General features: G+C 40.7%; 1 protein-coding gene across 3 annotated transcripts in view; it reads right to left on the bottom strand.

Moving 5' to 3' along the window:
* Window positions 1-21,545, bottom strand: part of LOC109324124 (adhesion G protein-coupled receptor A1-like) — a 552,135-nt gene that overhangs the window by 82,643 nt on the left and 447,947 nt on the right. For all 3 annotated transcript variants that reach the window (XM_019556021.1, XM_019556022.1, XM_019556023.1), the window contains 2 exons: window positions 7,730-7,937; window positions 6,547-6,755 (listed from right to left, as the gene is read on the bottom strand). In XM_019556021.1, the coding sequence (XP_019411566.1) occupies window positions 6,547-6,755; window positions 7,730-7,937 (417 nt within the window). The remainder of the gene's footprint in view (window positions 1-6,546; window positions 6,756-7,729; window positions 7,938-21,545) is intronic.

The raw sequence follows: 21,545 nt of genomic DNA, 5'->3' as shown, positions 1-21,545 counted from the left end.
CTTAGGATTCTATATAAGACATTTTCTCAAACAGATAAAATCATAAAGATGGCCAAGAAGGCAATTTATAATAATAAAGAAGTAAATAATGAAACTCTATTCTGGGGCAACACTGAGAGCCTATATACTTCTACCAATCCCTGTGAAATAAAAAAAAATGCAGTACACTTAAGAAGCAGTAAGTGTTTGCAATTCTTGTACTTAAACAGGCAAGTTGAGATTTTGTTGTTAGTAGGATAGTAAATTAGATTAAGTACAATGACTAAAGAAAAAATATAAACTAACTGGCCTAGTTTTTTTAAATAGGAACCAAAAGTTATGTTTACAGGAGTAGAATTTCCTTGAGCGCTTCAGTGACTTGGGAGCAAAAGAGCACAAAAAGCCAGAACTTTTGAAAATCTAACTTGTACCTTAATAAATAGCCCTTTTTTTTTTAAAGTGCTGATGAGCAAATTTGCTTTCCTTCTCATACAAAAAGCCCTCTCTTTTATTTGAGGACAAGACTAAAGAACTCTAGTCCTACCAGCTTTTTAACCACATCTCCAAACTGATGGCTGGAGTTATGAGTTAACTTTAAAAGGTTTAGAGATCTAGTTTGGTTTGGGTATGCATCCTGAGATTTGGAAGCTTATCTTAACTGTGAGCTACATGTTTGCAAAACTAGACATCACTTTTGGCACTTTCTATTTCCAGTCAGGCTGAAAATACTGTAAGAGTATCTTCCCTTATGGTATTGTGACCCTTTTCCCAATGATAATCGGAATCAGGAGATGCAAAGGGTGTGTAGAAATGTACATGAATTTGAAGGAAATTTTTGACCCATGCTTCTCCCTCTCCCCACTCACATTCCTTCAAGCACATCTAGTTCAGAGTTTTTCCAAATTTTGTTACCAACAAAGGTTCAGATGGATACTGTATTTTATCAGATTGGGCTAACCATTTCTTACTGTCATGTACCAAACTGAAGCCCATTGGTTACTCTTCTGATCAAATGATTTTCATCAAGGAAATCAACAATAATGTAAATAGGTTTTAGAGAACTATGGTAATTGGCTTAATCCTGTTTTACTATGATAAGAATACATAAGAAAATCATAAGTTTAATACATAATGTTCATTCACTACATCTTCAAAATTAGGATAAAGAAAAGTTGGAGTGATGTTGTACCTGTAATGGTCCAGGAATTATGAGAGGAAACAATATTTGTGGGTGATACTGGACCATCACTGGTGATGTACAGGGACCCAATGAAGTATACCTTGCATTCATACCTGTCTAACTTTATTCCTACCATGCAGTTGGTCCAATAAAAGACATCACCCATAAAAATCATTGCCTTTCAGTAAGAAAAGAACTTTCCTAACAGTATTTATTAATCAACTGTCTCTTAATTTACAAGAATAAAATTCAGGCAAATTGGAGAATTTCATTTCCATTTATTCACTAAATACATGGAACTTGTAATGGACAAAAGCAATCTGATTGGGAAAAGGGTGCTTGGTACACAACTGTCACTCTATTTTAAAAAAGATCAGGCAAAGGAAATATGACCTAGCAGGTTTAATTATTTTCATCATGGATTTCAAAGGTTGCTACTTTATCACCTGAAAGAATATACTTTTCCTAGGCATGTGCTAAGATTGTGGGAAGTTACATTAGTGATAAAAAAATATATATTCTTGAAGAAATTAAAATGCTAGAAGAATACCATTTCCTCAATGATCAAATCAAAGTAATCTGTTCCCACTGAAAGCATGTGCTTATTGTAAAATAAACTTTAGTAATTAGGTGTACTGAAAACTTTAGAACTCATAACATAATTTGCTACTATAAATCAGTATATTTGGGTTACTTCAGTCCATATATCACTTACAAAAACATCTCAAAAGGCTTTGCAGACACTGAGAAGTAGAAGTAGCTCTGTGAGAGAATAGCCATGTGAGAAGTGATTATTATACCCCTTTCACACATAAATAAACTAAGGCAGAGAGGAGTAAGGGGACTTACCCAAACTCAAAACAGAAAATCAAATTAGAGGTGAGTAAAGAACTCAATAGGCTGACAAACAGAAAAACCTCTGTTCTAATCACTAGGCCATCCTTTCATCAATTTATCAGGGGAAATAAGACAATGCAAAAATGTTGATGTCACATCTTAAGTTCCTTCTACTTGCCTGACTTTAATAAAGTGAGAGTACAAATACAAAGTTTGGTGCACATAGATAGACTGGTCTAAAAATAGTGGAACACTCAGATTAAATTGATTTAAGTTAGACAGGTGCATCAAACTTCAGTACCAGTTCCCCTACTGATTCAGGCTGGCTGCTGGCATCCCATGTACCTTTGTCGCTCCTTGCCACCACCTCTTGCAGGGAGGTGCACTAGCACTCGTCCCACTCTCAGCTGCTCCATCTGAGTGCCCAGTGGGACCTGCCCCTGAGCTGTCACAGAACCAAGTCAGCCCAGACTCTCTCCATCACAGACCCTTTCTGCAGCCTCATCTCCTGCCTCTGGGCAGCTGTCAGCTGCAAGGAGGCATGGAGGTGGGGGGCAAGGAAGGTATCTGTGTTCCTGCACCTACCTGCCCCATCATGAAGGCCAACAAAGTACATACTGATCTGACACCGAGCCCAGGAGCACATCCTCGAGCAGGCACAGCCTCCTGGAGCCCAACTGGACTGCCAGGCATGGGTAAGCATTCTCCCCTCTCCCACGCCATGTCCAGGTCTGGGCACCACACTTTAACAAGGGTGTGGACAAGCTTGAGAGAGTCCAAAGAAGAGCCACCTGCATAATCAGAGTCTTAAAAGACAAGCCATAAGAGGAAAGGCTGAGGGGTCTGGGACTCTTCAGCCTGACGAAAAGAAGGCTGAGAGGGGACCTGGTAGCAGCTTACCACTACACTAGAGGTTACTAGGGTTGCTTACCACTACATCAAGGGCCTGGTGAGCAACTGTTCTCCAGGGCATCTGAGGGGAAAACTAGGAGTAATGGCCACAAACTCCTGGAAAATTGATTCAGGCTCAACATTAGGAAAAACTTCTTTGCAGTCAGGGTGTCCAGACTGTGGAATAAGCTCCCTCCAGAGGTGCTGCAGTCACCTACGCTGGAAATCTTCAAAAGAAGACTAGACAGTCACCTTGGTAGGGTCACCTGACCCCCCATTATCTTTCCTGCTTGGTGCAGGGGGCTGGACCCGATGATCTTCTGATGTCCCTTCCAGCCTTACCATCTATGAATCTGTCACCCACAGACACTGGTCAGCTGCAGGCAGGCAGTGTGGAGCGGAGGGAGGAAATGTTTGCCTGTGCCCAGCGGCCTGGTAGGGCTTCATGGGGCTGCACCTGCTTGCGAAGGTTTTCCCGGGCTCGCTGTCAGGTCTGTGCATACACTGTGTGCACAGTGATGGGGTTTGTGCAGGGACACAGCTGCCTGCCTTCCTTCCCCCCACTGCCTGCCTGCAGCTGATAGATGCCTATGGCTGACAGACAACGTGGCAGGGGGAGGCTTGCCTATGCCTGGCAGCCTATCAGAGGTGGCTTGGCCACTTGGCTGTGTTCGGTAGTCTCTGGCAGCCTGGGGAGCCCACAGGTCCTGCTGGGATGCATATAGGAGCACTTCCAACCCTCTGGCCTTCGCCAGTGCAGGGAGCCTGTGTGTCCCCACTACCAAAGGGTAAATGTGTGTTCTGTTCGCTACCAATCTAACCTATGCTGCTTCCAGAAAACCGCGTAACTTAAATCGATTCCACCTCAGGTTTTTTGAATGTCTGTATTTAACCTAATTGAAAACAATACTAAAACCATCTCTCTGAAAAAAAGACTTTTGCTAATCCTAGACTTAAGCATATTTTTGTATCATGGACAATAAAAACTCGCAAGAAATAACTCAATATTCCTCTCCAGATATTCAAAAAAAATGATGACAGCCTGTCAAACACATAATAGCAATGATGAATCTGAGCATGTGCTGTATGAGTAGTACAATGCACAGCTGGATTAATTTAGCCACCTACTTCATCTTGTTTCACAGCAGGATATACATTATTCTGATAGCAATGCAAGCCTCCAGGTTCTCTGTTACTTTACTGCTGCACTTCACTTAATTCCTATTATTTCAGTTTACTGCCATTAGCCCACAACATAGTAATCAATTGTGAATTTTCATAATTCTTTATATTTTAGGGTTGTATTATAGAGTTTTATAATGTAAAAGGATAATTTTTATTTTACTGAACATGCCACCTATTTTTAATTTTCTATTACCAATACTACCTGAGTAAAATGCAGTTGTTATTCAGGTTTGATGGTGTTAGATAGAGATGGATATTTTAAATTGTTTATAACTTAATAGCTAAGTATAATAATAAGATTCTTTATTACTCTACTTTTTATTCTTCTTTTATATGGCTGACTTCGAGCAACAATTATAAGTCCAGTTTAACCAGTCTAATGCTCTTGAGGAAAGGGAGTGTCTTTCTGCAATGTCACTGTGAAATTTGTATAGAAGGCAGAGTGTTGTTATGTGGTCCATAGTTTGATCAGTGTTGCCACAGTACTATTCTACTATGACCAATGAAAAAAACAGTTCTTATTTTAATTCAAAGCCAATACATCTCATTTTTATCGATATGTGTCTTTTATAAATATATTTATTTTTACAGCAATTAATGCACATAGTTAATTATGTTAAAGTCTATTAGCCTTTCTGAAAGATTGGGAAAATTAGTCTGGGTGAATGCTATAAAGCCACTTTTAATCTCTTTTCTCAAAAAGTAGGTGCCATATTACATTTTTGGAGCTGTAATCATAATTAAGGTGAGTAGAGTATGAAAGATATATTTTTTGTTTGTTTGTACAGGTCAAAAATGAGAGAAGCATATAGAAAAAAGGAAAGTTTCATTAACAAAATCTGATACTACATTCTCTATGAGAAAGACATAATTTATAAAGTTCTTTAAAAACCCTGTTATACTTCATAGGATATAGTACATATGAAACAACTTTTATTCAAATGTAAAATATAAAATGAAATACTTGTATCAGTACATGATTTCCATGAGCAAAACAAGTAAATGAAGTCCTTAAATGAACTGTAATGAATTATTTGTAAATTATTAACTACTGCTTACTAACTAAGCAAAGTGAAGTATCATAAAGTGAACTTAAACAGTTCTAGAAAGAGACAGCCATTTTGGGCGTGGTACCTGCAAAGCCAACATGCGTTTTCTTTAAAATATTTAGAAAAAATACCCTCAGAACAAAACTGTGTTTACCACTTGGAAAAACCCACACAAATGTCCGAGGGGAAAAAAAAGTGCATTTGAGCTGTAAAAAGATGAGATATGTTTAAGATCAACTAATCTTCAGGAACAGGATGCTAAAATCTGAACCATTCTAAAATGGGTAGAAAAAAATGATCTAGTAACTCTGAGGGAAATCAGTTCTTACAAAGTAGACAATAATATCCGCATTTAACTACTCATTGTCACAGCCTTGTGCAATGATTGGCTGACAGCTGGGCTCCATCTGACAGCAGCAGATTGGTATTCTCTGCACACGTCCTCTCCATTCCTGTCGCCTATGTTTGCTATCCTTTACACATACTCACAATACATTATTTACTCAACATAAACCTTTCAGTAAAGTAGACAAGAATCTCCTACAATGCAATCATGCACAAGTATTGAGATCATTCAGTACTAGGCATGTGGCTAGTCTCTTTGCAATTGGTTCACAATGACCATTTTTAATACTGCAACACATTTTCACCAACATAATTTTTTGCTAGCTAGCTTACTTTTTTTACTATGCTCTCCTGTCTTTTGCAAAAAAAAATCAAAAAAAAAAATCAGTAATTATTGCATACGTGTACCTTCTGTTTTCATCAAGGTAACTTTCTGTGAAGCATGGTAGTTAAATACCTGCAATGGGAGCTGTAAGTGTGACTGAGAACAGACCAAGGCAGCCTGATAGGTTAGCACTACACAGAAATATTTTTCTCCATGAATAGCAATTTAGCAAAAAGGCTAACATCATCAGTATACAAACTAAAACTCCCAGAACAACAACAAAGACAAAAAAGTCCTCGTTTAAAAGAGCATGAGATGCTATTCACTTCCATTTATTAAATGATTCAACATTGCGGTATGCCTGCAACTAATTAGTATGATCAACACAGTGTAAGGCAGGAACAAAAGCAGACCAGCCTACTGAGATATACTGAAGTAAAGGCAAAAATAAGCATACATTTCTCAAAGCCTGTCTTATAAATTATAACCTCCCTCTCTTGATCATTCTCTTATGGAACTTTCTTCTGTCAAGAAAGAGTTAAATGCCATTTTTGACTGGGCCTGTCTCTGAATATTAGACTGAGCTGACCATCAGGTTAATTCACTTATTAGCAGTTAAATAACTTACTTGTCTTTAAGGCTTGCTATAGAACACCATGACAAAAGAAACCACAGTTACTGTCAAGCGAGGATGACACGCATACATATAGAAGGAACATCTGTATATAGGTATATTTTCTAAGTCATATACTCACCATTAGCACTGCAAAGTTACGGAAGTGTGTACTCTGAATGGTTGTAATATTGCCTGAAGAGCTAATTATGTGGCACCCTTCTCCCCACCAGCCTCCATGTCCATCTAGAAGGTCAAAATCCCAGAACGCTGCAATGGGGTCTATACCCCGTTCAAAGTGCCTCAAGCCTATAGTAAGGGGGCTGGTGAGGTTTCCGAAACTGCACCCATCTGCAAAAGCAACAAACTGAATCAGAGAAATGGACTGGAAAACCCTTTATTGATGAATACTACATACAGAGCTTCACAAATGTCTATGAATCTATGAATCAAATGTACTGAACTATGGAAAACAAAGCAGTTGCCACATATTCCTGTCTGTGTACATTGAAATCATAGATAATATTCAAATCCAGAAAAGTTTCCTACAGTTTAAATTAATCTGAATGACTATTTCAGCTTGTTACATTGTCCAAATGATCTAATCATTCTTCACAATGCTCAATTGGTTGTTTCATTCTTAAATTATGACTAAAATTAAGCTATTCACTCACGTAACTGCAAACAGGGCTCAGTTTTATTGTATGATTAATAGCTAAAACAATTCTGTGCTTTGAAAGTCGTATTAAAGCATTTTTAAAAATGCTAATAGAAATGTGAACACTACTCAGAATCAAATCAAATTATTAAAATTGTCTGGCTGAATAATTTATCAAAATAGTGACTCACTAGCCTATAAGATTCATCACATTTAGACAAAAGCCTCTATCAACACCTGCTTTAGGACCATCATATCAAAAAGTACTCTGATGAACATTAAGATACATGCAACAGGGCATTAAAACCGCACACAATCTTATTTATCTACCTATCTGTGTCTAGGATGTTAGTACTGAAATTTTCATTGCAAAGATTAAAACAAGGTTCTTTTCTAAGTCACCTTGGTTTGAGATATAAGCTTCTGAAATAATAGTATATAAGTAAGCAGTGATCCCCAATTTTTATTTTGTTCATTCAGTGATTACATTTCACATATTTATAAGGGAATTTGCATAAAATCTTATGAATAGGAATAAATCCAAGCACTTGTGCAGAAGAAACAGACAGATCCCAGCCTCCCAGTATATTCTGCTGCTCCATTCCCTACATAATCAAGTATACTGTAGCTTTCAGATTAAAAGATATAATGCAGAACAACTCCTCACCTATTTTAGCAAACACAGCTGGAGTGGCAACAGTCCTACGTTTCCCGTCATCTGCAAGATTTGATGAGTTTCCTGTGCTAGGAAAGAGTTTTCCATTCCGAAAGACAATAAACTGTAGCTTGCAAGTGGAGTTATCAACAGATTGCAAGGCTGAAGACTGAGAGAAGACAGACTGTGGCAAATGAACTGAAGCTACTGCTACAGCATTCTGTACAATGAGAAAAAAAAAGAAACATTTAAAATGCAAATCACAACAGGGTTGCTTTCATTAGGTTTTAAACTCCTGTACAAGGAATGTATGCTGCCTCCCTTTTCCAACAGACTGGAAGCAACCAAAGAAGCACGAGCTGTAACCATGGGAATAGGATTGGTACAGTGCATATTAAAAGGGAAAACGTTTTGATTGAATGTATGAGTCTATATGGTCAAGCTCCCTGCTGCAGAGGTGAGAATGGTTCTTACCATGCTTGCTAGAGGGTCCATCAACACTGCAGATCTGATTTAAAGAGACAACCTCTACCAGGTTTTCTCCTTCACTTAAAACAGAATCAGACAACTTACATTATAACATTTCTCTGAAAGGGTACTTAAAGAGTACTAAAATAATTTTATTAATGCAAAAAGTACATCAGTGGAGCATGCTGAGTGCAGGGGAAAATACATTTTAGTAAATACAATTGTATGGGTTTTATTTCATTCTTGCTTATATGAAGAAAATCATTCATCCAAATTTGCGTTTCAGTAACTGGGACATTAAAAATATATCAGAGTATTAATGTACCATAACAATAAAGAGTATGAGATAACAATAATGGCTTGGAGCTGTGAATGTGTTATACGCTACCAGGCATGGGGAGGCTTGATTTACAAAATGAAACACACCAAAATGAATCCCACAAAAATATTGCTCATCATTCGTTCTTTTTTTCTGCTGTACCAATGGCAAACTTATCATTAAGCACTGAGATATGTGCAAGAAAAGAAAAAGAAAAAGAGAGGGAGAACAGAGCAAAAGTAAATAGGCAAGATCCTGCCCTGCCGTTCAAAGTAAAAAGTCTATGTATTTAAAAGCAAACAAACTGTAAAATGTTCTGATTTACATTTTCTTGAAGGCAAACTATAGTTTCTATGCACATAGTTTGCATAGTTTAACTACATCCTTGAGAATTAATAGGAACAATCTTCCCAATCATATAAATATAACATTCATATATTTATATAGGCTGAGATGAATGTGTGTGATGGACACAATGTATCACATGTGAGCTGAAAAGCTACAAAGACATATCAGACATGTCTAGTAACATCATAAGAAGCATGTGAATAAAATTAGTGGATACTGTGATGTCATTTGGGTGCTTAGGTGAGTGAATATAGGCTTCTATGCACATGTTCTACCTCTTAAATTTTATATTCTGGAAAGGAATCAAGATTTTAATAGGAAAAAGTGCCTTAAAGTTAAAATAATTCTTCTCTTTCTGTCCACATTCTTATCCAGTAAATGTTATTTGTTAGATAAAATGACTCCAAAAAAAAAGAATAAAACAAAATCAATTAAAAAATTGAGATATTTGTGTGTCCATCAGGTTTTAAAACAGCAAGGGAAGTATGCATTCCTAGAGGTGCTGCATTAACATTAGCAGTTACTCAGCTAATCATCATGCAGTTGACTTCAGATAGTTCACACATTACAATCCAGGGATTATAAAAATGTAGTCTTACATGGGCTTTACCTCACACTTCTGAAAGATTCATATTTCACTGTTATGATCATGCCTAGCATCCATGAAAAATGGACTTCTGATGACATCAAGCTAGCAAATACAACTTTTTTCTATAACTACGCATAGGGACTTTTACTAGATCTATTTATCATACTTCAGATTCCTATTGAGAACTTTTGTGGGGCTGCACATGGGTGTACGGGAAGTTATAATTTGATCCAATTTTTATTTATATTAGTATTTTATTATTATTACCACGTGCTGGAAACAGCAAAAGCACTAAATTATACAAATTATTTAGTATACAAAACAGAGAAAGCCAGCAGTCCTTGAATAAGATTATGATAATGAAACCAACTGCTAGAAGCATTTGGATAAGCAATGATATGCCATGACTTCATTAAAAAAAAAAGGAAGGAATAAACTGGATAAACACAATGAGGTTTATATTGCATTCACTGAGCTAGAAAATTGTTTAACCCCGTGTGGTTCTCGTCTCACTCCCAACTATGACTACATATTACAACAACAGGGAAAAAAAGGCATGGATAGCTCTTTCACAATGAGGTCTAAAAGAAAGGAAGATGATTATAAAGCCCATGGGCTTGCCCCTAACCCCCTTACTGAGAGGTCATGATCTTAACTGATCAGACTGGAGAAATGTTGTACAAGTCTTATAACGGGATTTGTGGAAATTTCTGTATTTGGACTGGCTGAAGGAGTCATCAGGTGATAAAAGACACGTAAGTATAAACAGCTGAATGTAACAACTGAATATGTCTTCCTTAGTAGCAGATCAAAGAAAATAATTTGTAATTTAATTGTTGAATTTTGTCTTTTTCTCTTTACCAATTTGTCCACAGACAGCAACACTCACAAATGTAACCATTATTTTGAAATGAACTGATAAATAATCTCTGTGGATAATTCTTAGTCTGTAGTTTATTTGTGAGCATCTTACTAACAGTATTTGATATTTGAAATGCAAGCTGTTTTGAGTGGACATTCAGTGGATTTATTTGGTACCACTAAAATTGCACATATTCATGAACACATATTTAACATTTTTTTTCTGTGGACATTCTGCAAAATTAGATTAAAACTGGCTGCTTCAGCAAATATTCCTGCCAATAAATTCATCTGCTAGAATATTTGTGGAAAACACACATTGGAAGTGCCCACACATTCACAATGCTGTTTAAAATATGAACAAATATTTGTGAACATTTTTTACATCTTAGCCATCTGTGACAAGACATTTTTTAAATAGTCTAACCCATTAGTCAGAGAGAGAGGGTATGTGGTACAACAGAACTATTCCTAATCTACAGTAAAGGAGATGGCATGGTCCAGTGGATAAAACACTGTCATGATTGGAAAACCTAGGCTTTCTCCTTAGACAAGTCTCTTCTTGACCCTGTTTCAGTTTTCCCCCTGGCAAAACTGCGACAGTGATATTTACCTGCCACTGCTGGGTACTCTGAAATCTCCAGATGAAAAGTAATATACAAGAACTAGGGATTACTATGCTTATTAATACTAATATTACAGATGGGGAGACATTTGACTGACTGAATGCCAAATGTTGCACAGTGTATAACAGTTTTATTATGGTTCCAAGTTTCCCTGTTACAGGGTTTGTTTGGACATGCTAGCACCGAATAACATACACTTGACACTTCACACAATTCAACGGCAGCAGTCTGAGACAAGATCAAAAAAGCACTGCCCAAGGAAGCTCTATCTGGTGTCTAGCATGGGTACTGCATTTTCCAAGGATATGCAGTTTCAACAGCAGCATCTGGCATTTCCTCAGGAAAATATCAGGAAAAGCTGCCAGCCTGTGTCATTCATTTAACAATTAGGATTTACTCATTCTGTGGGCTTTTGCAAAATAACCACGCAGGTAAGGCGTTCATGAGAAGGTTTGGATATCACTTCTCACAACTGTAACCAGTAAATGCGCATTCAACAAAAAGAAAACACTAGAACTAACTGGAGATTTTCTAAAGGAATGTTCTGGTGGAAAATGCCAATTTTTCAAAATGGAAACGTGTTCCCTAGGAACATGTCAGTTTTGATAAAATTCTGATGACAACCAGGCAGACTGCAAAACCTGTTTGGTTTTCTGCCAGTTCACCTGTGCAACTCTTTGGCAGCCTGGTCTTCCAGGCTCCTGGCTCTTTCAAAACCAGCTGGATGCACTGTCCCAGAGCTGGCTCTCCTAGTCTCAACAGCAGCCCAACAGCCCTAGGAGTGATTTGACTTCTGCCTGCTAGACTGCTGAGACTTCAAGTAGCTTGAAAAGTCTAGGAAACTGTCAAAAAAGACCAAAGTGAACTAAGGTTTTGACTCTTTGAGAAAACCATTTCAAAATTCCTCTTTCATGTGAAATTCTAAAATTCTAATTTTCCTTCCACTTTAGAAATGACATTAAAATAAATTCAGAATTGCCCATGGAATGGGAATCCCAGCTTCTGGCCAGTTCTATAAAATAAAAACCAGGAATACAGAAGCTCAGAATGAACCAGAGGGAGCTATACAAGTTAAACATTTGAGTAGAAACCTCATTTCACAAAACAAAAGATCCTTGGGATACTGAGGTTTAGGAGCCCACCACAGGAGCTTTAATTAATTTTGACATTTTTGCTGTTTATATATGTTTGACCCTAATTACATGTGTTTGAAGGGAAAATGCAATATTTTAAGTAAATTTCTTCCCAGTCAATTGTACTTAGGCCTATAGCATGCTCCATTATAAATGGTGCTAGCATTTCCAAGGAGTTCTGAAGTATTTTGAAAAGGAGTACCTCATGTTAGGTGATATACTGGCTCTATTCCTGATTGCCCTCTACTTCACTCTTTTGTTCCCATTTTTTTCCATATTTGTCCTAATCCAAGTCCTTAACTGTAACAGTGTAATCAGAGAATGTACCTATTTCCAGAGATTTGTTATTAATGTCTCTGCCTGGGGACTTTGTTGGGATAACTAATCCAAAACCTGAATCTAGTGCTGTTCTTGCTCCCGTCGATACTAAATTGTTGAGCAACAGTTTGTACCTCTCATTCCACTTCACCTGAAGTTTCATTTCAACATTGTCAGTGAGGCAGGAAACAACAGAAGCCCATGCCTCAGACCAAGTAATGCTTATTACAAAAATAGTGAATGAAGCACAAGCTTTCACATGCTGTTTTTAAGGACTGCAATAACACCATCCATATTTTTTTTTGCTTAGTGAAGACCGAAGGAGGCAGAAATACCTACAAGAGTCCTTGCTGCCTTGCTTGTGCATCCTGTATAGAAGTGAGGTTCATGTTGAATGCACAGAGTAGTACACATAACTACAAGATAACAAGCATGTATCTAAGGTTGTTACTGTCTGATCTTATATTGTACTACTTGAGAAATGATATGAGTTCTTGTACTTAGAGACTGTGTGATAAATGATACACACGTCCAAATGGAAAGATATAAGGTAATATGTGCATCTGTAAAAATAGGGACTCAACATGTTGAATGCTTCCACTTTTCTGCCTTAATGCTTTTAACATATTTTTTAGAAGTAGAAGACTGTTTCTTTTTCAACAGTGTGCCCATCATTTGCCCACTTGATCTATCATATGGTTAAAAGGACTGCATGATAGATGCCTTTGTCAGGATCCCCATGTTTTATGTCAGGCCAGATCATCTCAAATTGTGTAATATCAGAAGTTTTTTTCTGAAATAGTGGCGAAAGAACCACATTAGGCTCTGCTCTGCTCATCCTCACCTGTATTAGACTCTGTGGTCCATTCTGTCTGTAGTAGCCATGAAAAGCAGGAAGCTCCCAACTATCTTTAGAAATATGGAAAGACATTATTTGACAAGCTACAGGCTCACTCCATTGTCTCCTGGTGGCAAGATGAAGGAGGGGAATAAGACTCATTCCTAATTTTCTCACACTGGGAGGCCCCATAAAGGAGAAGCCCCCACCACTGCTTGTGAATAGAGCTAGGTGCTCCATTGGTGACAGAGGACGCTAACTTACTGGGAGCCTTCCCCTGCAATGTTGTGATGTCTATGGAAGGGAATAACTGCTGCAGACAAGATGCATAAAGAAGATGCATTGTTTGTCTCATAATTTCTGGACAACCACAGATACAACATCACTCTCACAGCACTTTTTAAAGAAAGACATACAACCTTAATTAAAATTTCCAAGTGACAGAAAATCCAACACATCCTGAGGTATGTAGTTTCAGTGGTTAATTTGCCTAGTTTATAATTTTGTATCTTAACACGAAGTTAGAAGGACAGTGATCTTTGGCAAAAATGGAACCAATGAAGTCACCTGAATTCCTCAGTCTGAAAGAGGACCTGGTAGAGAAATGGAAGAAGGAGCTTCAGTGCTTCTAGATTTTAAAGAATACGATTAGATGTCTAATGGACTTGAATGCATTAAGGATATAATACATCAGATTGATATGGATCTGAGTGTGCCACCACCAAAAATGCATCACTTAAAGTTACATTAGCAGTAAGAGAAAATATAAAAACTGAACTTGACTGGATGGTGAAATCAAATGCTACTGAACAAATAAAGACACATACTGACTTAGTTTAATTGTCCCCGCAATTAAATTAAATATGTAGAGGACTTGGAAAATATCCAAGAGAAGGCTATCAGACAAAATAGCTGCTCCATAAAACTAACTGAAGCAATTATTTCTAGTCTTCAAAATAGAAGAATATTTCCCATATGGGATACATGCCATGGGTTTTGAGCAAATTTACTTAAAGAATAAGTGCAAAATTCTACACTCAAATGCTCTTTCTGGTAGATATCAGCATCGGTGACTATTATTTGAGAATCTCTCAATACACGAGGTATCTTACTCAAGATCTTTGAGGGTTTAGATTGGGTGGAAATAATTACTGATCTACTTGACTTGTGGTGAAAATCATCAATAACACAATGAAATATTGTATAATGTTCTGCAATGTGCCAGGAAAAGGAATTTTAAATTGAACAATATCAAATGCCACTTTGAATAAATGCAGTTAGTTACATAGGACACATACACAGTGATGAAGAAGCCTGACAGATCATGAGAAAGGTAAAATTAATTGCATAAATGAATGAAGCCCAAGAAAAGAAATTTTAGCGATTCCTAATGTCACAGCTAAAGCATCCACTTAGAAGTCTGTTTGAAAGTGAAGAATGGCAAAGAAAAGAAAAAAAACCACAAGAAAAAAGTATACATTTGTATAAATTAAATGAGAAATATGAAATGATTTGACTTTAAACAGTGTGAGGAATGGCTAGAGAAAAGGTGAGGTACCTCCAACAACAATAACAAAGTTGGAGTTGAACTACAGAGATGAAATTATTGCATGTGATAGGATTACTATATGCTAAGAAAATTATGTAATAATCCCATGTAGTACAAGATGAAAAATACTAATACATATTCTACAGCCATTTGATTTTTTGGAAACATAAGAAGAGAGTCCAAAATGACCTATTCTGATGATGTAAGAATGCTTACATAACACAAAGAAATGTGGAATCTACTAAAACTTAATTAAAAAATTAAAACAACCCAAAATGCAATTTATGGATGTCCTGTGTCTCAAAGTTTGTTCAAAGTAACATGCACTTAATGAAAAGCTTAAGGTGGTACTGTTACAGACTTAGCTGTGTCAAGAACATTAGAGAGGACTTGGTCATAGAATAACCATATCACGAGTTGATTCAATTTAATTTAAATGGAAGGGTAAACCTAAGTAGGTCTATAACTAAGGCTTTGAATTTCAGGGGCTCATCCAGGCAAGGGCATAGGTGCAGGCACATGTATTTCCCATGGGACAAATAGCAGCGGCACACATTTGTGTCACTTTTTTGCCCGAAGGCATGCACCTGCAGATATGCTCTGATGAGCAGTGAATTGATCTGGGCGGGGTAGGGGATATGGGAGCCAGCACCTGTGCTGGCCCCAGTTGCCTTACCTGTGGTCCCGGGGTACTCCTGGGGCAGCAGCAGTGCCTATCCCATCACATGGAGCCTGGCCAGCAGCCAGAATGTGGCTCGGGATGGCCAGACTCCATTTCTGGCGGTGCAGGCTGCTGCCATGTGTGCCACCTTGCTTTTTTTTGCATTGGTTTTTTTGACACCAGGATCTCCTAGTGTCAATTTAGCAGCACAGAAAATAGGTGCATGTATACTGTGTGCAATTTGTGGCACCTCAGATAGTTCTGAGGCACCGCAATCCTCACTTACATGCTCATCTGGACACATCCTAAAAGGACTAATTTTGATTAGCTATGCAAACTAGTAAGTGAAGTTAACTGGAATGAAGCCATTAGAGACTTGATCTGGAGGAGGCCTGGAATTCTTTAAATGAAAATTTTTTTAAATTATCTGGAGTTTGTTTCTAAAAAAAAAAAAAAGGAAAAAAAAACTAGAGGAAAAGGACTCCAGACCAATTTGGAGGAACAACCATCTAAAGAGGGATATCAGGAACAAGTAGAGACCTTTCAAGAAGAGAAAAAAGGCTGGTCAGTGGACCAAGCTGCATCTACAAGGCCAGCAGTCTGCTGCTGGCAGCTGCGAGGACACCACCAAGCAGGGGATGCTGCTCATACCATCTTGGAGGTAAGGGCAGTAGATATGGAGATGGCTGAAGACTCCTGGCCCTGGGGCATGACCTAAAACCTGGGGGCCTCCCCAGGGAAGGGCTAGTATGAGCACCCATGCTGCCTTAAGGGTGACCCCGTGGAGGGGAAAGGCTAGGGGAGCACACCCCAAAGAACAAAGCAGGTACACAGGCTCGCAGTGAGGCAGGGCCCCAGGTGAGGAAGTGACCTGGGGCAGCTCCCAGACTCACTGCAAGCTCTGAGGCTACATTAAGAAGCTGGGTGTGAGGCTCCATGGGGGTGGGGCCCTAAGCCAAAAATGTGTCTAGGGATGTGTGACGCTTTAGTCACTGATTTGATTTGGAGAAGATTTGAATTGATTTGGAGGCTGAATCATTGAATCCAAATTGAATTGGGAGACCAAAAACAACTTCTGAATCAATTTGGAGCCTCCAAATCAATTTGGAAAAGGTTCAGAAAAGACTTGGAGATTTGGATGGTAGTCTTTCAGGAGAACAGAAACTGAGAAGAGGGTGGGAGAGCAGGGGGGAAAAGACTGACATCTGTAGCTGGCCAATGACTGTGATCTTTCCTTAAGTCCCCTTCTGATCACAGTGCTCTGGGGGAGGGACATAGAAACAGAATATAAGCCTCTGTCTGCAGCGTTTCTGTCTCTTTTGTGAACTGTTTCTGCCTGAGCAACAACATCTGAAAGGTACTACTGGACTGGCTTGGCTTCCTAGTCAGTCTCCTGCTAGTTTCTGTTCTTGGAAAGGATTGGATACAGTTTACTAATTACCCTTGCCTAAATTCCATCTTTTTATCTCTATCTAATTAATTTCTTTGAACTTATTCTTCCCCCCCAAAATGCCTTATTTGTTTTGTTATTTTCCCCCCACACACTTTAAAGGAAAGCTGTGTTTTCTCTGACAGCATGATCCATCACTGTGCAGGAAAGCACATACATTACACACAGTCACACACATACAGTAATCAGAGAAGACGAAAAGATATTAGTTACATATACAGAGGGAAGAAGAGATATTACAGCTGCACAGACACACACAGACATATTTTCCAGCAAAGGAAAGATGAATATTAAGCATGCTGGAAAGGCAGGTGCCAGGTCTTCTGGCAGGGGAGGGACAGGGGCTAGAGGGGCTAGGGAAAGAGCTGCAAGTTTCACTCCCCCCCCCAACATAGACGCAACCTCTTTCCTAGCAGCGATGAGTCTTCTGCTGCCAGTGGAAGCAAGGAGATGGAAGCAATACCTGTCCCTGCACCTGCACCACCTAACACCATAAATAGCCACCAGCAGCAGAATGACAGTCTTCTCCACCCCAATTTAATCTCCCAGCATAAGCCTCCCACTGCCAGAGGAGAAGCTGGATCTGGAAGCAGAGGAACTGAGAGCCCTAGCAAAAGAAATTCTGGGGAATGAGAGGGAATCTGAGTTTGTGCTCCACACCCCTAAAAGTTCCCCTAGAGCCAGCTCTTCTCTGGAAAGCACCTCGGAGGAGGCTGAGGTTGAGGTTGTGGAGGCAAGTGGCTCTTCCTGTTGTTGTGCCTCAGACTGCTGAGGAGGGGATAAGGCAGGATCCCCATTCTCAACCCAGAATCGGGGTGGGGGGAGGGGTAGTGTAGTGTGGGATCATTTTGAGGCAACAGATGATCCCAAGTATGCTATCTGTCAGCACTGCTGAAGGCAGATCAGCCAGGACAAGGAGGTGAAACACTTCACAACCACGGCAATGCTGCTGCATCTCAGGAGACAGCACCCCCTTGCCCTTGTTCCTCCTCAGCCTGGCATCAGTGGGTGCGTTCCCAAAGGAAAGTCCCCCTCTCACTCCAAAGCCTCTATTCCCATTAAGCAGAGGCAGGCCAACCTGGACCAGTCGGGAAATCTGCAGACAAAGGGCGCATTGCAAGGGTGAGCAAGATCACTCAGATCATTGGGGAGATGCTTGCTCTGGATGGCCAGCCCTTCTCCTTAGTTGAGTGGCCAGGGTTCAGACAGCTCATGGCACTCATGGCCGTATCCTACCAAGTGCCCGCATGCACCACCTTTAGCAGGATGGTGGTGCCCCCTCTGTATAAGGCATGCAGGGAGTACTTGAGGGAGGAGCTGCACAAGGCAGGGCTGCAAGTAGCCTTGCACTTCACCTCTGACATCTGGACCAGCTGGGGTGGGGTGGAGAACATGTCTACCTCTCCCTCACAGGGCACCGGTGTGATCAGTAAGGTTGTCAGTGGGCTCTCCTTCAAGCTGAGGTGATGGATGAGTCCCACACAGCAAGGGAGATCATGGTGGCCGTGAAACTCATGGTGCAGGGGTGGCTCATTGGGCAGCGTGAGCTCACCCATAAGTTCATGGTCACCGACAACGGGGCCAATATGGTCAAGCTGGTCTGTGATGCCAACTTTGGTGGCATCCGCTATGTGGCACACAAGCTGCACCTCATAGTCAGGGATGCTTTGGAGGGGGACAGGGCTTCTGGTGATGGCACTGTCACTTCCCGCCAGCTGATTTCAAAATGCAGGAAGATGGCAGGCTACTTCCACCGCAGCATCAAGGTGGGCGAGATGCTGCAGGAGAAACAGGCAGAGCAGAGCATCCCGCAGCACAAAATCATTCCAGATGTGGAGACTCGGTGGAACTCCACATACCTGTGCTGGAAAGGTTGCTGGAGCAACAGGAGGCCATCTATGAAATGGACTTGCTTGGGGAGACTGGGATCAGTGGCCCCCTTAACAAAGTGAAGTGGGATACCATCTCCCAGACTTTGGTGGTCCTCAAGCCATTGCTCAAGCCCACTGAGAGCCTCTGTGCTGGCAATGCCCTCTTTAGCCAGGTGATCTCTGTAATGAGGGAACTTGAGAACCAAATGGAGAAGTTCCAAGGGATCAATGTTCCTGGCTAGGACAAGCTGCTTTCACCAGAGGTGCAGGCACTGGTGAAGTGGCTGAAAGACAGCATCAAAAAATGGCCGGATCTGTTGTGGTCCAATACAGTCCACATGCTGGCAGGCATGTGTGACCTGTGGGTGGAGAGGAGCATGTGCACTGACAGCACCAACACTCTCGATCACTGGATGGAGGTGCTAGTGAACAGAATCAGGGAGGCAGAAGGGCAGAGGCAAGGGGACATGGAAGAGGGGGATCCACTTTCCAGTGCCAGCACTCCCAGCACCAGCACCACCCAATCACCCCCAGCCAATGTGGGCCAAGGGCATGGCTTCAATGTTGGGGTCCAGGAGCACCGGACCTCAGCTTTGGGCAGGTAGTGTTGTTACTTCAGTGGCTACCTATCTCACCGAGGATGTGGAGCTGCTGGACTGCGACCCCATGGCTTATTGGGCAACCCACAGCCAGATGTGGCAGGTTCTTGCCACAGTTGCCCATAAACATCTGTCCTGCCCACCAACCATTGTTCCAAATGTGAGGATGTTCAGCCTTGCTGGGGATGTTGTGACACCCCCTGCACCTCCTTGGATCCTGGTTTGGTGGAGCAGCTGGTGTTCCTCAAGGTGAACCTTCCACTGCTGGGGGTCCCTAAGTTCCAGGTGAAGACAGAGTGAGTGCAACCCTCATCATTCCATCTGCACCTATTTCCTTTTTTTTTTTTTTAACCATTTTTAATGCTGCACTCTCAGAGCTGGAGGCAGCGATCATTGCCTCACAGACATGCCTATTAACTTCACTTCATCTGCCTCCTAGGTACAGAAACTCATGGACTCAGTATAGACATTGGATTTATGACACACTACAACCTGCCGGACATCTGACTCCCCAGGTACCAGCAGGTACCTCTCCACTTTTACCTGCTACATACCCCTTCCCCTCTACCCCAGCCTGTCTCTCACTGCCTGACACCTCCATTTCCATTTTTACTGACTGGCTTCCTTGCCTGCATTGCATGCCAGCCTCTGGCTTCTTTACTATTCCTTCCATCCAGGAAGAGCACACACACACCGACTACATGCTTCCTCAGCCTGATGAAGGGTTTTTAAACACAAAAGCTTGCAAAGAAGAATTTCTCCAATTATTCAGTTGGTCTAATAAAAGATTGTTTTGCTTGTCAGCTCCTGGAGGTGCAGTTTCTCAGAAACCCCTGCATCTATCCTTGAAATTTGGCAGGCTTCATGCCCTTAGAAGGGGCTACCATCCCTGCTGCTTTCATTCAAATCTGCAAGCAAATGACAAAGTTATACTTATTCCAGTGATTTCCCATTATAGTCTATGGCTGAATCTCCAAATCTCTCTGACAGCGCTGAATCTTCTGAAGCCGATTCAGGACAGTGATCTGAAGCTCTGAATCAAATCACTGTCCTCTGAATCAGCCAAATCCATATCCAAATTGAATACTTCCCTATTTGCACAGGCCTACTAGATCCAAGGTGATTGTTGAGGTCCAGTGTAGGGCAGGGGATGAGGCCCCAGTAGCGGGGCATGGGGGGACCGAGAGGGTCCTGAGCTGGGCTGGGAGCCCTGAGTTGGTAGGGGATTGGAGTCCAATGGATTGAAGGAGAGCCCAGTGTGAGGGCACAGTACTGCGAGCTCCAGTGGGGAGTGAGAGTCCCATGTGAGACTCTGAAGCATGGGTCCCAGTGTGAGGCATTGGAGCAATATGGATGCCATCTGTGAGGCATGGAACACAGTATGGGAGCCATGTACCTAGGCCCTTGGCATCAGGGCAAATAAATGGGTAGCCTCCCACCTTGTTATCAGCATTCAATTGTATCATCAAAGGTGTGGTGGGTGAAGTAGGTGGGCAGTTAGCCCAGAGACAAGTGGGTGGGCCAATGATTGGACTGGACCCAGGAAGTCCACTTATTACAGATGTTTATGTTGCTTATAAAAACATTCAAAGGTAAATACAAGGGAAGGAAAATCTCAAGTTAAAGGACAACATTGATATATGATCAAATGAAAACAGACAAGGCACAAACAAATTTAGAGAGTTAAGAGAAGGCTTCTAACCATTAGCAAAGTAAAAAACTTCCAAAATAGTAGGAGTAAGGGGATCATCCTATTGGCTGTTGTCTTCTATTGAATTCATCTTTTTTGAATGTGGGTGGTTAGAACTGTACACAGTATCCCAGATGAGGTCTCACTAATACCTTATATGATGGGATTAATACCTCCCATTCTCTACTGGAAATACTTTGCTTGATTTATTGTGCAAGCACGCTTGTCTTCATGAGCTGCCAATGTGATGCAGCCAAGATCGTTCTATAATTATAGTTCAGAGTTCAGAGTTTGTAGGGTCGGAAGGGACCTGAGTAGATCATCAAGTCTGACCCCCTGCCTTGGCAGGAAAAAGTACTGGGGTCAAATGACCCCAGCAAGGTGTTTGTCTAGCCTTGTCTTAAAGACCCTCAGGGTAGGAGCCAGCACCACTTCACTTGGAAGTTGGTTCCAGATCCTAGCCGCCCTGACAGTGAAGTAGCGCCTCCTGATGTCTACCCTGAATCTA

The sequence above is a fragment of the Crocodylus porosus genome, unplaced genomic scaffold, assembly GCF_001723895.1.
Source record: "Crocodylus porosus isolate Cpor-Errol unplaced genomic scaffold, CroPor_comp1, whole genome shotgun sequence".
Lineage (NCBI taxonomy): Eukaryota > Metazoa > Chordata > Crocodylia > Crocodylidae > Crocodylus > Crocodylus porosus.
The sequence above is the reverse complement of the archived record's forward strand: the minus strand, read 5'-3'. Positions and strand labels throughout refer to the sequence as shown.